At 41.1% G+C, this 17,288-nt stretch overlaps 1 protein-coding gene across 1 annotated transcript; it reads left to right on the forward strand.

Moving 5' to 3' along the window:
- The first annotated feature begins 1,807 nt into the window (after positions 1-1,807).
- On the forward strand, positions 1,808-9,590 carry APOBEC1 (apolipoprotein B mRNA editing enzyme catalytic subunit 1). Its single transcript, XM_081819137.1, has 5 exons — positions 1,808-1,915; positions 6,015-6,042; positions 7,516-7,913; positions 8,285-8,403; positions 9,311-9,590. The coding sequence occupies exons 1-5, from the start codon at positions 1,900-1,902 to the stop codon at positions 9,455-9,457; spliced, it is 708 nt and encodes a 235-aa protein (XP_081675263.1). The 5' UTR covers positions 1,808-1,899; the 3' UTR covers positions 9,458-9,590.
- Positions 9,591-17,288: the final 7,698 nt, after the last annotated feature.

A 17,288-nucleotide genomic window follows, 5' to 3' on the forward strand; every position in this document is an offset into this window, starting at 1 on the left:
TATTCCATTGTATATATAGACCACATCTTCTTTATCCATTCATCTGTTGATGGACATCTCGGCTCTTTCCAGTTTGGCTATTGTGGACATTGCTGCTATAAACATCGGGGTGCACATACCCCTTCGGATCCCTACATTTGTATCTTTGGGGTAAATACCCAGTTCTGACTCTGATTCTTTCGCACCGCTCTTATAAGGATACTTTTGATAGGATAATAGGATAAGGGTACTCATGATAGGATAATCTTCTTACCCCAAGATCCTTAACTTAATCACACCTGCAAAGTCCCATGTGCCATTGTAAGGTACCACACTTACAGATTTCAGATATTAGGAGGCAGACATCTCTGAGGGGCTGTTCTTCTACTTACCACAAATACAACTTTGAAACACTTGGCTTCTGAAGGACCTGCATTTATGATGTGGCACTTCTGCCCCTTCTTCAAAACTCTAACCTGCCCCTTGAACAACTGCTTTACCTGAGGAAACTCTAGTTTGACTTTCATAATTAAGGAATGTCTTATATTTAGGGCTCAGGTAGAGGGTTCATGGTACTTGAGATTCAAATTTAGCAGCTCTAGATCTGAGACGCTAGAGGAAGGGAGACTTAGGTCTTGAAAGTGACCTCAATTCTGGGAGTCTGTGCTGAAACTCAAGAGATGCCTGAGCCAGGGGTCAGGCAACAGGAGGCAATGGTAATCTGGAGCACAGTATTCACTTTCTCAAGAAGAATGAAAAAGCAGAAGTGGACTTGGCCATACACTTCACCTTAGCTTCAAAAAGGAAGAGAGATCACCTAAGACTTGTACACTAATTACCCAACTTCGAGGCCAAAGTTCTTCTGATTTTGCATCTAACAGTGCACTTCCCCATTCCAACAGGACTGGGGGCAAAGAGCAAAATAGGAGGAAGTTAGAAATATGAGAGAGGCAGAAGAGCACTTATAGAAAAACAAATAAGGGGCGCCTGGGTGGCTCAGTTGTTAATATTAAAAGGCAAGTCCATAGTGTCTTCACCAGGTAACATTGAAGGTCTTCAGGTTATACAAACAGGTTAATTCTCTCTTCCCTTTGTTCTTCCTTTGTGCTCTCGAATAAGGAATGATGGGTCAGCGTTAATTTAAGGAGAGGGAAAAACTAAATTCAGATGTTATCAGGGAAGAACTTAGAAATTCAGGGGCGCACACATGGCTCAGTCGGTTAAGCGTCTGCCTTCGGCTTGGATCGTCCAGGGATCAAGCCCCAAGTGGGGCTCCCTCCTTGGTGGAGAGCCTGCTTCTCTCTCTCCCTCTGCTGCTCCCCCTGCTTGTGCTCTCTCCGTGTCTGTCTCTCTCTGTGTCAAATAAAAAAAATTTAAAAAAAAAAAGAGAAAGAAAAATTCAGATAGCCTCAGTGATTTACTCTATTGGATTAATTATTTGAGGAGTGCCTGGGTGGCTCAGTTTGTTAAGCGTCTGCCTTCGGCTCAGGTCATGATCCCGGGGTCCTGGGTCCTGGGTCCTGGGACTTGGCCCCACAGCAGGCTCCCTTGCTCAGTGGGAAGTCTGCTTCTCCCCCTCCCTCTGCCGCTCCCCCTGCTTGTGCTCTCTCTCTCTCAATAAATAAAATCTTTATTAGCACATGCTCTAACCAGCTGAGCTAACTGGCCAACCCAATAAATAAAATCTTTTAAAAAAAGGATTAATTATTTGAATCATGAGCTTTCTTATCAACATAGTGATACAAATCCCCACACCTTGTATAATCGAGATACCCAGTAATTGCCTGAGACTCAGAACTGAGTCATCCTCTGACCAAGCCAGGTAGCAGTGGTCACACCTACCATGTTCAGGCATGTTGTTGGTAAGAGCAATCCACACAATAATATAGTTCCAGGGGAGAAGTCCAGTGACAGAGCACCATGGCTTCTGACAAAGGTAAATGGGACCCAGGGGCCTGGTAAATTCTGTATTCTTGAAAAGGGCAAAATCTGTGTGTGTGTGTGTATGTGCATGTGTGTGTGTGTGTGTCCTGTCTGTGCTTGTGTCTTGGGCATTTTTCAACTTTCCTATTTATTAATATATTGATATTATTCTTTTTTTAAAATTTTTTTTAAGATTTTATTTATTTGCGAGAGAGAGAATGAGAGACAGAGAGCATGAGAGGGAGGAGGGTCAGAGGGAGAAGCAGACTCCCTGCTGAGCAGGGAGCCTGATGTGGCACTCGATCCTGGGACTCCAGGATCATGACCTGAGCCGAAGGCAGTCGCTTAACCGACTGAGCCACCCAGGCGCCCCTTTAATGCTTTTTTTTTTAAAAAAGATTTTGTTTATTTGAGAGTTCATGAGTGGGGGAAGGGAGAGGGAGAAGCAGTCTCCCTGCCGAGCAGGGAGCCCGATGCGGGACTTGATCCCAGGACTCCAGGATCATGACCTGAGCTGAAGGCAGTCGCTTAACCAACTGAGCCACCCAGGCGCCCTATTGATATTATTCTTAAACAGGGTTTATTATTGTTATTAATACTAACTATTCACATCCACAAATTATTTTGGTCAAATGACACCAAATCAATGCTTATTTCACCATAATAAAAAATTAAGTAGGGGCGCCTGGGTGGCTCAGTTGGTTAAGCGACTGCCTTCGGCTCAGGTCATGATCCCGGAGTCCCTGGATCGAGTCCCGCATCGGGCTCCCTGCTCAGCGGGGAGCCTGCTTCTCCCTCTGACCCTCCCCCCTCTCATGCTCTCTCTATCTCATTCTCTCTCTCAAATAAATAAATAAAATCTTTAAAAAAAAAAAATTAAGTAAAAAATACAACTGTTAATTAACAGTTTAAAATAGCAACAGAAGTGAAAGCACAAGGGCATGTTAATTGATATTTTAAGGTTCAGTTACTTAATGTTGGAGAAATTTGTGGGAGAGGGAGAACACTTCAGGATGTGGAAGGAAATGATTTTCAGCTGAAGTGGGATTTGAGCTGGATCCTGAAAGGGTAGAATTTGGATTGGCAAAGAGGAAGAGAGTCCTGGTTGACTGACACAAAGAACTTGAGAGAATTTACAAAGATTGTGTGTGGAAATATCAAGAGTAAACTGGTTAAGCTATAGGAGAGTCTGGGGAAATAATCTGCAGTGAGATTAGAAAGCAAAGCTGGAGGGGCGCCTGGTGGCACAGTTGGTCACGCAACAGACTCTTGGTTTTGCTCAGGTCATGATCTCAGGGTCTGGATCTCAGGGTCATGAGATGGAACCCCAAGTTGGGCTCTGCGCTCAGCGAAGAGTCTGTTTGAGGATTCTCTCTCTGCTCCTCCCCCCCACTCTCTCTCTCCGTATCTCTCTCAAATCAATAAATAAATCTTAAAAAAAAAAAAAAGGGAAAGCAAACCTGGAATGATATTATGGAGGACTTTGAATGCTAGGCTAAGGAAAATGAGGTTGATCTTTTTGGTCAGAGAAGATCTTTGGAGAATTTGTGACTAGCATAGCAATGACTAAAATAGTGCTTTATTGTTTTTATTATTTTATTTTATATTTTATTTTATTTTATTTGGGAGAGAGAGAGCAAGTGATCAGGGGAAGGAGGAGAGGGAGAGAATATCCAAGCAGACTCCCACTGAACAAGGAGTCTAACGTGGGGCTTGATCTCACAAGCCATGAGATCAGGGCCTGAGCCAAAATCAAGAGTCAGATGCTTAACCAGCTGAGCCACCCAGGTGCCCCTTATTTTATTTTTTTTAGAGGAGGGGAGAGGCAGAAGGGGAGAGAGAATCTTTTTTTTAAATTTTTATTCTTATGTTAATCCCCATACATTACATCATTAGTTTTAGATGTAGTGTTCCATGATTCATTGTTTGCGTATAACACCCAGTGCTCCATGCAGAACGTGCCCTCTTTAATACCCATCACCAGGCTAACCCATCCTCCCACCTCCCTCCCCTCTAGAACCCTCAGTTTGTTTTTCAGAGTCCATCGTCTCTCATGGTTCGTCTACCCCTCCGATTTCCGGGGAGAGAGAATCTTAAAGGTTTTATTTTTTTATTTTTTTTATTTGAGACAGAGAGAATGAGAGAGAGAGAGCACATGAGAGGGGGGAGGGGGAGGGTCAGAGGGAGAAGCAGGCTCCCTGCCGAGCAGGGAGCCCGATGCGGGACTCGATCCAGGGACTCCAGGATCATGACCTGAGCCGAAGGCAGTCGCTTAACCAACTGAGCCACCCAGGCGCCCGGGGAGAGAGAATCTTAAGCAGGCTCCACACCCAGGGTGGCTCGACTTGGGGTTCAATCTCACAACCCTGAGATCATGACCTGAGCCAAAATCAAGAGTCGGATGCTTAAGCAACTGAGCCCTAAAATAGTGCTTATATACCACCTTAATAGGAAAAGCAGAGAGGCAGAAGAGCACTTGTAGAAAAACAAATAAACTTTTAGGAAATCTAGATGGGCCCTTGGGAGACTAGACGGACATATTATGGTTTTGTGACAATGTCTGTGTGGGTGTGTATCTTGAGTGGTAAGAGTCGAACTCTCCTGGTTTGTTCCAGGGGATGGGGCTTATGACAGTTGATTTCTTTTGGAAGGCTCTGCTTATAGGAAAATAAAGCATTTCAGAAGAAGGCAGTCTATTTTTGAATGTCTTCAGATCCAAAATAATTTTTATGCCTCAGTGGCACATCGTGGACCCCTCAACACACACACAGACACACACACAAACACACACACAGCCTCGGGCAAAATGCCTTCTGTTTTAGAGGAAGTGTCTTCCAGGTCTTGTGACTCTTCTTGGCTTAAAAACACCACCTCAGAGTTAAGGTTTACCAGCAGGATAGACTGAACATCCTGGCTGCATCTCTGTACAGCTACTTCCCCCTCAGGGGTGGCAATGACTTGTGCGTCTCTCTGGCCCACGGAGAAAGGGTATCATGTGGAACCTTTTGCTCTGTGTCTCCTCTTTCTTGGGAAAGAGAGATTGGTAATAATGACAATTGAACCTTTCAATTTAGGATCCTTTTCTCCCACTTCCCCAAATTTTAGCTTTCAAATAACCAGGGAGCAAACCCTTAACATGAGTTCTTGTTGCCAAAATAAATGTCCATGTTCCTCCAAATAAAACAAATGACTTGCATTTCTGCTTTCAGAGTTTTACAGGCCAGTGCCCATTTCATCCCCAAAGCTCTGAGTCTTGAGAGGCATGGGCCTCTAAAATCCAGTACTTGAACTTGAATAGTCCTTACATGCTCTAATGGCTTCTAGGACACTTCGAATAAAACCCATGGCTTAGAATATAAACTCCATGAACATAAAGATAGGGATTTGTTTTGTTCCCTGTTCCTGTACTTCAAAGAGTCCCTAACATTTAGTAGGCCCCTCATTAATAGCTCTACCGACTGAGCCAGCCAGGCACCCCGGTGTGTGGTTTTTAATTAAGAAACTGCCAAACTGTTTCCTAGAGGGGCTGTACCAATTTACATTCCCACCAGCAATATATGAGAGATATACTTTCTCTGCACAGTGTGGTTCTCTCTCTCTCTTATAGCTATCCTATAAAGGATAGTAGTGAGATTCATTCAGTCATTTGCTCAATAAATATCTATTACTAACCAACATGTTTCAGGCAGTGTGATAGGGTCTGGAACAAGATATACGTAATCCATACCTCACATAATTTACAATTCAGTGTTATTAGAGGCATATAAATAACAGTAAAATACAGCATGATTGCTATGATGAAGGAAGTACAAGAAGCTATGGAAACACTTAGAAATTACACATGGGAGCCTCTGAGGAATGACTTTCTCATTGCACTTAATCATTCTTGTTGGAGCCTTAAGGAAGGTTACTTGGTTTGGGATTGGGCAAATAGATTTCAGCAAAGCCCTTAGAAACTTGCTTTTCTTGATGGTCCAATACATTTAATACAGGAGAGAATCTTTTAACTCCATTTTCTGATATGGTTCGCAGGTTTGAAAGAACAGAGTATTTTTTTGTTAGCTAAATTTGTATGTGGGTGTTATCTGACATAATCATCTCTTGGTCAACAGGTCCTTCAGCTGGAGATGCCACCTTGAGGTAAGAATAATACCATCATAGTGAGCATCTAATTCAACCAAGAATAAGTGGATTTAAGAGCTGTAGGACTATAGCTTTCCATATTTTTCCTTTCTTCTTTTATCATGCTCCCACTCTTTCTTTTTTGTCTTTTCTAACTTCATTCTCTGTGATTATTGCTTTCTGTATCTTTGCTTGTATGTCTTTTGGGTTTTGTTTAAATAAATTACCTTCCAGCTTTGTTCCATTGTTGCCTTACCTTTGTTTCTTCTCTGTTTAAATCACATGATTGTATAGCCATTAGTGAAAAGGCCAGAGAACTCATTTGTCACTTTGATTTCATCTTTTTGTTTTATACTATATGCCCATTTTTTTGGATGTAGCATTATAACAGGGGGTCTTCTGTCAGGGAATATATTATTTCATGATGGGTGGAAGGACTGATCTATGTAATAAATAAATGTAATACTTTAGGGATGAGTAGAAATATTAGGATGTAATAACAAGCTGATGACTCAACCATATTGCAAAGAGTCCTCAGCACAATCCTGAGTCTCCCCTGAGTTCCAGCTGTGATGCATGGAAAATATTAAATCTAAAGATGTCATTGGGAGGGGCACCTGGCTGGCTCAGTCAGTAGAGCATGTAACTCTCGATCTCAGTGTTTTAAGTTTGAGCCCCACATTGGGTGTAGAGATTACTTAAAAATAAAATCCTAAAAAAAAAAAAAAAAATGAATAAAGATGTCATTGGGAGCAGTTTGAATTTTTTTCTTATGAGGAATTAGGATGCAGAATTTAATATGGAAGAATCCTGAGGTTCTCTCTCTCTTCTCAGACTTGGCAGTAGAATCTTGTTGGTGATTTCTGGCTTCTACACCTAAAATCTAGTTAGAGTCCACTGAGTCATGAAGATTAACGATTGTGTGAAGATGGGGACATGGCAACTCCATGGTGAGACAGAAAGATTAGACTATAAAGAGAAGCCTTTAAAAGTGAAACAAGGTCATATTTATACCTGAATTCTAAATTACCATGTAATGGTACAGAGACAGTGGTAACCAAATCACATGAGTTGGGAAAAATCTCTTCACTATGCCTGTGAGAGAAACTCTGATCATTCAAATGGACCTCCCTAGATAACTTTGAAAAACAGAAAAAAAAAGTTTCCTGAGACGTCATGTTTTATTTTTTCTAAAGATTTTATTTATTTATTTGACAGAGAGAGTGGGAACACAAGCAGGAGGAGTGGGAAAGGGAGAAGCAGGCTGTCCACCGAGCAGGGAGCCCGCCAAGCAGAGAGCCTAATGCAGGGCTTGATCCCAGGACGCTGGGATCATGACCTGAGCCGAAGGCAGACGCTTAACAACTGAGCCACCCAGGCATCCCGAGATGTCGTGTTTTAGATCTGCCTGATAGAAGAGGGGAGCAGGAAATGATTTCAAGTTCCCTCTAAAGATAGCATGACAACATGGGAGTGCTTTTTGTATTTCAGGAGGAGAATCAAACCCTGGGAATTTGAAGTCTTCTTTGACCCCAGAGAACTCCGTAAAGAGACCTGCCTGCTCTATGAAATCCAGTGGGGCACAAGTCATAAGATCTGGCGAAACTCAGGCAAAAACACTGCCAACCATGTGGAAATCAATTTTATAGAAAAATTTACTTCAGAAAGACAGTATTGCCCATCCATCCGCTGCTCCATTACCTGGTTCCTGTCCTGGAGTCCGTGTTGGGAATGCTCCAAGGCTATTAGAGGATTTTTGAGTCAACACCCTAGTGTGACTCTGGTTATTTATGTAGCACGGCTTTTCTGGCATATGGATCCACAAAACCGTCAAGGACTCAGAGACCTCATTAACAGTGGTGTGACTATCCAGATTATGAGAGTCCCAGGTAAAAACAATGAACAAAGAATCTTGAGTGTTTATGAGAGACCGTGGTGCTGGCATGTTTCAAGGCCAGGAGATTGATTATCCCACTCTGGAAGTCTCAGAAGTGAAAGTCCAAAATAACGTAAGAAAGGACCGGGTCTGAATTTCATAGTAAGGAAGTATCAAAAAGAGGACTCCTTTCTCCATTCCTGCCACTATGACCTCTCAGCCATCTTCATCTTTTTTCTTTTTTAGGGATTCTGGGGAGTGTAGGCCTTCTCCAATGACAAAGAGGCTAATAGGCTTTGTATAAAGTATATCTATAAGTTAGGCTCCCTTTAAAGTAAGTTTCTGCTGTATTTGTTGAATGAACCAAGATTTGTGTTTCCTCAGAGTATGATCATTGCTGGAGGAATTTTGTCAACTACCTACCTGGGAAAGAAGATCACTGGCCAAGATACCCTGTGCTATGGATGAAGCTGTATGCACTGGAACTCCACTGCATAATTCTAGTAAGTTACTTTAAGGGGTAGAGATTCTGATGCCAAAAGAAGCATCCTTCTTCAAACTTCTTTTTTGATGAATTGACATGTACTTTCCTCACCATCTCTTTGCCATTTATATTGAAATTTGGTTATTTAACTACTTGATCCACCTGAAGAAAATGTGAGAACAAAACAATCTCTTTGTAGAAAGAAAGAGGGAGAAGGGAGTGGATAAACTGGTCTAAGATATATGCGGACTCCACGTTAACTTGATATTATTATCATTATTATTACAACACTTGCTAGCTCTACAGAATTGCAGATATTCTCCTTTCCCATATTGGTTTGTGCCATCCTATTGAAGAAATAAATGGAGGTGTCCCATTTGTATTCTCTTCAAAGTTGTTTAATAGTCTTCCAACTAATGTTTTAGAATGTTTGTGGTAGGGGCATCTAGGTGGCTTAGTCAGTTAAGTGGCCAGCTTTTGATTTTGGCTCAGGTCATGGTCTTGGGGTCCTGGGATCAAACCCCACATCAGGCTTCACGCTCAGCAGGGAGTCTGCTTGAGGATTCGCTTTCCCTCTGCCCCTCCCCCCTCTCCTGCTCACACTTCTCTCTCTCTCTCAAATAAATAATTAAATCTTGGGCGCCTGGGTGGTTCAGTCGTTAAGCGTCTGCCTTCAGCTCAGGTCATGATCCCAGGGTCCTGGAATCGAGTCCCACATCGGGCTCCCTGCTCGGCAGGAAGCCTGCTTCTCGCTCTCCCACTCCCCCTGCTTGTGTTCCTGCTCTCGCTATCTCTCTCTCTCTGTCAAATAAATAAATAAAATCTTTAAAAAAAAATAATAATTAAATCTTAAAATAAGATAAATAAAATGTTTCTGGTAATAATAGTATGAAGAAAAATATTATTCTAACTTTTTTTTCTTCCAGAGTCTCCCTCCCTGTTTAAGGATTTCAAGACGTCGGAATCAGCTTACATTGTTCAGACTTACTCTTCAAAATTGCCATTATCAAATGATTCCACCCCATATCCTTTTAGCTACAGGGTTGATACAAGCTCCTGTGACTTGGAAATGAATGGAATGGTTCCTTGTGTACACTGTTTCTGTAGCAGACACTGAAGACCCACGGGAGAGTGAGTGCCACTAGAATGTAGAAAATTTCAGTTTGTGTTTCTATATACCAACAACAAATTATCTGAAAAAAGAAATTTTTATTTTTATTTTTTTAATTTTTTTTTATTCTTATGTTAATCCCCATACATTACATCATTAGTTTTAGATGAAGTGTTCCATGATGAAAAAAGAAATTTTTAAAAATCCCATTCATTATTGCATCAAAAGTAATAAAATACTTAAGAATAAATTTAACTAAGGAAGTGAAAGGTTTGTGCTCTGTGAAATCTTGGACATTGATGAAAAGACATTGGAAAACAGGTAAATGAATGAAAAGATATCCCATGTTCATGGGTTGGTAGAATTAATATTGTTAAAATGTCCATACTACCCAAAGTGATCTGTAAAGTCAGTGTAATCCTTATCAAGATTTTAATGGCTTTTTACAGAAATATAAAAAAATTCTGAATTTCGTATGAAACCATAAAAGACCCTGAAAACCCAAAACAATTCTGAGAAAGAAGAACAAAGCCGGTGGCATCACACTTTGTAATTTCAAACTATATTCCAAAGCTGTATAACCAAAATAGAATGGTACCACTATTAAAAACAGACATATAGATCAATAAAACAGAATCCAGAGCCCAGAAGTAAACCCATGTGTATATGGTCAACTAATATTTGGCAAGGAAGCAAAGAATATTCAATGAGGAAAAGATAGTCTCTTTAATAAATGGTGGTGAAAAACTGATTTCACATGCAAAAAAATGAAATGGGATGCCTATCTTACACTACTCAGAGAAATTATTTCAAAATGGGTTAAAGACTTAAACCCGAGACCTGAAACCATAAAACTCCTAGGAGGAAACATAGAGAAAAAGCTCCTTGACATTAGTCTTGGTAATGATTTTATGGTTATGACACCAAAAGCACAAGCAACCAAAGCAAAAATAGACAAGTGGTACTATATCAAAATAAAAGCTTCTGCACAGCAAAAGAAACAACCAACAAAATGAGAAGGCAACCTATGGAATGGGAGAAAATATTACACATCTGATAACGGGCAAATATCCAAAACAGATAATGAACTCATACAACTCAAGAGCAAAAGAACAAACAATCTGATTTAAAAATGGGCAAAGGATCCAAATAGACATTTTTCCAAAGAAGATAGTCAAATGGGGTGCCTGGGTGGCTCAGTTGGTTAAGCGACTGCCTTCAGCTCAGGTCATGATCCTGGAGTCTCGGGATCGAGTCCTACGTCGGGCTCCCTGCTCAGCAGGGGGTCTGCTTCTCCCTCTGACCCTCTTCCCTCTCGTGCGTGCTCTCTGTCTCTCATTCTCTCTCTCTCAAATAAATAAATAGAATCTTTAAAAAAAAAAAGAAGATAGTCAAATGGCCAACACCTACATGAAAAGTTGTTTAACATTACTAATCACTAGGGAATGCAAAACTACAATGAGCTATCACCTCACACCTGTTGATGAATTTGATGAATTTCTATCATCAAAAACGTAAGTGATAAAAAATGTTGGTGAGATTGAGGAGAAAAGGGAACAATTGTACACTGTCAATGGCAATATAAATTGGTAGAGCCACCATGGAAAGCGGTATGGAAGTTCCTCAAAAAATTAAAAATAGGGGCGCTTGGTTGGCTCCGATGGTTAAGCATCTGCCTTCAGCTCAGGTCATGATCCCAGAGGCCAGGAATTGGGCCCCACATCGGGCTTCCTGCTCAGTGGGGAGTCTGCTTCTCCTTCCCCCTGCTCCTTCTCTCTCTCTCTCACTCACTCTCTCTCAAATAAATAAATAAAATCTTTTTAAAAAATTAAAAATAGAGGGGCACCTAGGTGGCTCAGTCGGTTAATCATCTGCCTTTGGCTCAGGTCATGATCCCAGGGTCCTGGGATTGAGCCCTACATTGGACTCCCTGCTCAAAAGAGAGTCTGCTTCTCCTCCCTCTGCACCTCCCCTCTACTTGTGCTCTCTCGAATGCTCTCTCTCTCAGATAAATAAACACTTCAAAAAATAAATAAATAAAGTAACTCTAGCACATTAAAAAAAAAAATTAAAAATAGAACTACCATAAGGGCTCCTGAGTGGCTCAGTTGGTGGTTGAGTGTCCAAATTTTTTTTTTTTTTAAGATTTTATTTATGTATTTGACAGAGAGAGACACAGCGAGAGAGGGAACACAAGCAGGAGGAGTGGGAGAGGGAGAAGCCGGCTTCCCGCAGAGCAGGGAGCCTGATGTGGGGCTCGATCCCAGGACCCTGGGATCATGACCTGAGCCGAAGGCAGACGCTTAACGACTGAGTCACCCAGGCGCCCCTGAGTATCCAAATCTTGATATCAGGTCTTGATATCAGGGTCATGAGTTCAAGACCCATGTTGGACATGGGGCCTACCTAAAAAAATAAAAAATAAAAAAAAAGAACTACCATATGATTCAACAATGTTTTTTCTGGGTATATATCTGAAGGAAATGAAATCACTATCTCAAGATATCTGTACCCCATGTTCATTGCGACATTATTTACTATAGTCTAGACATGTAAACAACCTATGTGTCCATCAACAGGTATGAATAAAGAAGATGCAATGTATATTATATATATACACACATATATACATATATAGATGTATATTATACACACACACACACACACACATGAATATTATATAGCCATAAAAAAGGAGGAAATCCTGCTATTTGTGACAACATGGATGAAACTTGAGGACATTATGTCATTTGAAATAGAGAGAGACAAATACTACATGATCTCACTTATATGCAGAATCTAAAAAATCCAAACTCATAGAAACAAAGAGAAGATTAGTGGTTACCAGGGGTGGGGATGAAGGTAGTCAAAGGGTATGAACTTCCAGTTTTAAGATGAATAAGTTCTGGGGATGTAATGTACCACATGGTGATTATGTTTAACAATACTGTATTGGGTTTTTTGGGAAGATTTTATTTATTTGAGAGAGAGAGTGAGATACAGAGCACACACATGAGCAGTGGCAAAGGGAGAGGGAGAAGCAAACTCCCTGCTGAGCAGGGAGCCCGACGCCAGGCTCAATCCCAGGACCCTGGGATCATGACCTGAGCCGAAGGCAGACGTTTAACTGACTGAGCCACCCAGGTTCCCCAGCAATACTGTATTGTAAACTTGAAGTTTGCTAAGAGAGTGGATCTTAAATATTCTTACCACACATACACTGACACACACAACTGTAACTATATGAGGTGATAAATGTGTTTACTCACCTTATTGTAGTAATCATTTTGCAATATATATCAAACCATTATTTTGTACCCCTTAAACTTATACAATGCTATATGTTAATTGTCTCAATAATGTTGGAGGAAAAAAAAAAAGAGATTAAAAAAAGATCTAGAAATTTTACCAAACAGTAGTATCATGGATTATGTCATCTGCCTTGTTACAAATTATTCCAATACCTTGTGGCTTAAGATAACAATGAATATTTATTATGTCAACTTCATCAGGAATTCAGGAGCAACTTATCATGGTGTTTGTGGCTCAGGATCTCTCATGAGGTTTCAGTCAAGCTGTGAGCCAGGGATGTAGTCATCTCCAGGTTTGATTGAGGCTAGGGAATATGCTTCCCAGGTGGCACACTCATGGCTGGAAAGTAGGTGCTAGTGGTTGATGGGAGGTCTGTTTCTCCACAGGCTGCTTAAATGTCCTCATGACATGGCAGTTGGCTCTCTACAGAGCAAGTGGTCTAAGAAAGACCAAGGTGGACATTACCATGTCCTCAATGACTCAGTCTTGGAATCATACACTATTTCTTCTGCAGTAATCTGTTGGTAATACCAGGCAGCCATGATTCATTGTGGGAGGGGACTACACAAGGACTTGAATCCCTGGAGATGAGAATAATTGGAGGCCATCTTGGATTTTAACTGTAGGGACTTTTGCTGTGTGTTTAGGACAAATAATTACATGGAACTAATTTCTAAGATGCTAAAGGGAAACAAGAAACAAGTTTTTATTTATTTTTGACTCAGAACATCATAAGATTTAATAGAAAATTTATTAGTCAGAATTTATAGGATGACTTATTGTTATAATTAACAACATCTTAAACTTTGAGTAGCTAAACACAAAAAAGGGTTATTTCTTGCTCACATTGCAGCCTAATGTAAACTGGGTGAGAATGTGGTTGCTCTGTGTGGTTTTTCAGGAACCCAAATTCCTTCCATCAGGGGACTCCACCATCTCCTATGACCTTCTGAATTCTCCACATTCAGCCAGCTCACAGGAGAAAGCACACACAGGAGAGGAGAGAGACAGAGACAGAAAGCATTAATTTGCATGAAATAATGTTTTGTTTATTTATTTATTTTTATTTTATTTTTTAAGTAGGCTCCATGCCTAACATGGAACCCAGAGTGGGGCTTGAACTCACGACCCTGAGATCAAAACCTAAAGTGAGATCAAGAGTCAGATACTCAACCGACTGAGCCACCCAGGTGCCCCCGAAAGAGTATTTTTAGAATTAAGGTTTGGAAATGGCAAACATCACTTAATTTTTTTTTAAAGATTTATTTATTTATTTTAGAGAGACAGAGAAAGATCATGAGCAGGAGGGGCAGAGAGAGAGAGAGAATCAGGAGACTCTGCGCTGAGCTCAGAGCCCAAAGTGGGCCTCAATCTCACGACCCTGAGATCACAACCTGAGCTAAAACCAAGAGTTGGAGGCTTAACTGACTGTGCCATCCAAGTGCCCCCGCAAACATCACTTCTGACCCAATTCCACTAACCAAAAATCAGTCATGTGGCCCCACCCAACTCTTAGAAAGACAGAAACATGGTCCAGGAAGAGAAGAAAATGGAGATTGGTGAACACATAAAGTGCTTGCCACATGAGGAAACTGAAAGATTATGCAATCTAGCCAGGGTCAGACAAGGAACACCATGGGACTAAAAGTAGTGTGTTTTTTAAAAATACTTAATTTTGGGGGCACCTGGGTGGCTCAGTCGGTTGGGCGTCTGCCTTCGGCTCGGTTCGTGATCCAGGGTTCTGGGATCGAGTCCCACATCGGGCTCCCTGCTCAGTGGGAAGCCTGCTTCTCCCTCTGCCTGCTGCTCCCCCTGCTTATTCTCCCTCTCTCTCTCTCTGACAAATAAAATCTTAAAAAAAAAAAACTTAATTTTTAAAAATTTTGTTTGGCCATTCAGGATATGCCAGTAACCAACATCTCACCAACTCTCATTATGGATTCAGACTGGCTCAGTTACTTGCTTCACTTGCCTTCCTGGATTGGCATGAGGATATAAAGTGTTTTTTTGGGGGGGGGGCATAAATAGGTGCTGGGAACTTATTGAATGTCCATATGAAGACTATGTGCATTTTTAATTTTTTAATTTTTTTAAGATTTATTTGAGAAAGAGAAAATGAGAGAGAGTGCAAGCCAGGGAGAGGGGGAGAGGGAGAGAGACAATCTCAAGCAGGGTCCATGCCCAGCATGTGAGGCTCAATCTCACAACCCTGAGATCACGACCCTAGCCAAAAATCAAGAGTTGGATGCTTAACCACTGAGCTACCCAGGCACCCTGAGAGCTAAGTTTTATATGCATCCATTGCTCTGTCTCATATATATATATATGTATATCTCTCGCATATACATATATACATATATATGTATATCTCTGTCTCATAGATATGTGTGTGTGTGTGTGTGTATATATATATATATATATATATATATACTTTTAAATAGTTTATTTTTAAGTAATCTCTACACCCAGTGTGGGGCTTGAATTTATAACTCTGAGATCAAGAGTCACATGCTCTAGCGACTGAGTCAGCCAGCCACCCTGCCTTTTCTTATATATTAAACATATTCCTCCACAGTCCACACCCCTAATCATTTACCTTTTGTCATTTTACTCTTGCTTTAAAAGTTTTTGCTAACTACAGGGCGCCTGGGTGGTTCAGTCCGTTAAGTGTCTGACTCTTGATTTCAGCTCAGGTCGCTCTTCAGGGCTGTGAGATCCAGCCGCAAGTTGGGGCTCCACCCTCAGCTCGGGTCTGCTTAAGATTCTCTCCCTCTCCCTCTGCTTCTACCCCCAACCCCCTCTCACTCTTATTCTCTCTCTCTTTCAAAAAAAAAAAGTTTTTGCTAATCTGATGGGGCACCTGGCTGGCTCAGTCAGTAGAGAATGTGAATCTTGATCTCGGGGTTGTGAGTTCAACCTCATGCTGGGGTGTAGATATTACTTAAAAATAAAATCTTTAAAAAAATAAAAGTTTTTGCTAACTTGAATATTAAATTTATGATTTGGAAAGTTGGTATGGATAAGTCATTAAAGTGTGAATGATAAGCAATATAAGAATTATGTGACAAATAAAGTTATAGAACAATATGGGAAAGACCTAAAACTCTAAATAAATACATAACATACTAAATAAGGATATGCCTATGATCACCATATTTCTCAAAGAAAAATAAGTCTAGCTTGACCCTTGACTAATCCCTGAGGTCAATATAAATTTTTTCAACCTTGAAATTTCCATCTTGCCCAAATACACTCCTTCTGATTCTTTTATTTTCTTTCTTTCTTTTTTTTTTTTTTTAAGATTTTATTTATTTATTTGACAGAGAGAGACACAGCGAGAGAGGGAACACAAGCAGGGGGAGCGGGAGAGGGAGAAGCAGGCTCCCGGAGGAGCAGGGAGCCCGATGCGGGGCTCGATCCCAGGACCCTGGGATCATGACCTGAGCCGAAGGCAGACGCCCAACGACTGAGCCACCCAGGCGCCCCCTGATTCCTTTATTTTCTGTCATTTTGTATCTGAGCCTTTTCACATCCACTACTCCCGTGAGATTTATCCCTGTACTATTCCTTCCTCTCACACTCTACGAGCCGTCTGACTTGCCTCATGCATCTTTATATCCCCAGTGCCTAAGGTAGTGGTTAATATAGGCCCTGCCTGTCTATAACCATCATTTCATTAGGAAAAAAATCAATAATTTAAAATTAGTAAAGGCAACATGAGAGGGTACAAGGAACACTGCCTGCACATCAGAAAACCTAAAAACGTTCATAGCTCTGTCACTTAAATACTGTAACCTTGAATAAGTACATTAACTTGTATGGGCCTTAATTTACTCATCTATAAAATTTTGATGATCATGGCTTAAGGCAAAGGAAAAGATTAAGATCATATATAGCTTAAGGAAAGGGAAGACTGAAGTCAGAAACTTCTATTTCTCTACTGTATTAGTTATCTATGGCTGTATAACAAATTACCCCGAAACCTAGTGGCTTAGTCAAAACTTCAGTTTCTTCAGTCAAAACACTTTCAGTTTTCTGTGGCAGGAATCTGGGAGTGGCTTAGCTGGGTGGTTCTTGCTCTGGGTTTAGAATTTGACTCCAGTACTTTAGCATCTGTAACAGACCTGCCATTCATCAAACATTTGCAACTTTTTGTTAATATTTCAGATCCTCAGGGCACCTGGGTGACTCAGTTGTTTAAGCCTCCGACTCTTGATTTCGGCTCAGGTCATGATATCAGAATTGTGAGATCGAGCCCCACATCAGGTTCTGCACTGGGCATGGAGCCTGCTTAAGATTCTCTCTCTCTGGGCGCCTGGGTGGCTCAGTTGGTTAAGCGACTGCCTTCGGCTCGGGTCGTGATCCTGGAGTCCCGGGATCGAGTCCCACATCGGGCTCCCTGCTGTCAGCAGGGAGTCTGCTTCTCCCTCTGACCCTCCCCCCTTTCATGCTCTCTCTATCTCATTCTCTCTCTCAAATAA

This window comes from Leptonychotes weddellii, chromosome 5, assembly GCF_054177405.1.
Source record: "Leptonychotes weddellii isolate Sample4059 chromosome 5, ASM5417740v2, whole genome shotgun sequence".
NCBI lineage: Eukaryota > Metazoa > Chordata > Mammalia > Carnivora > Phocidae > Leptonychotes > Leptonychotes weddellii.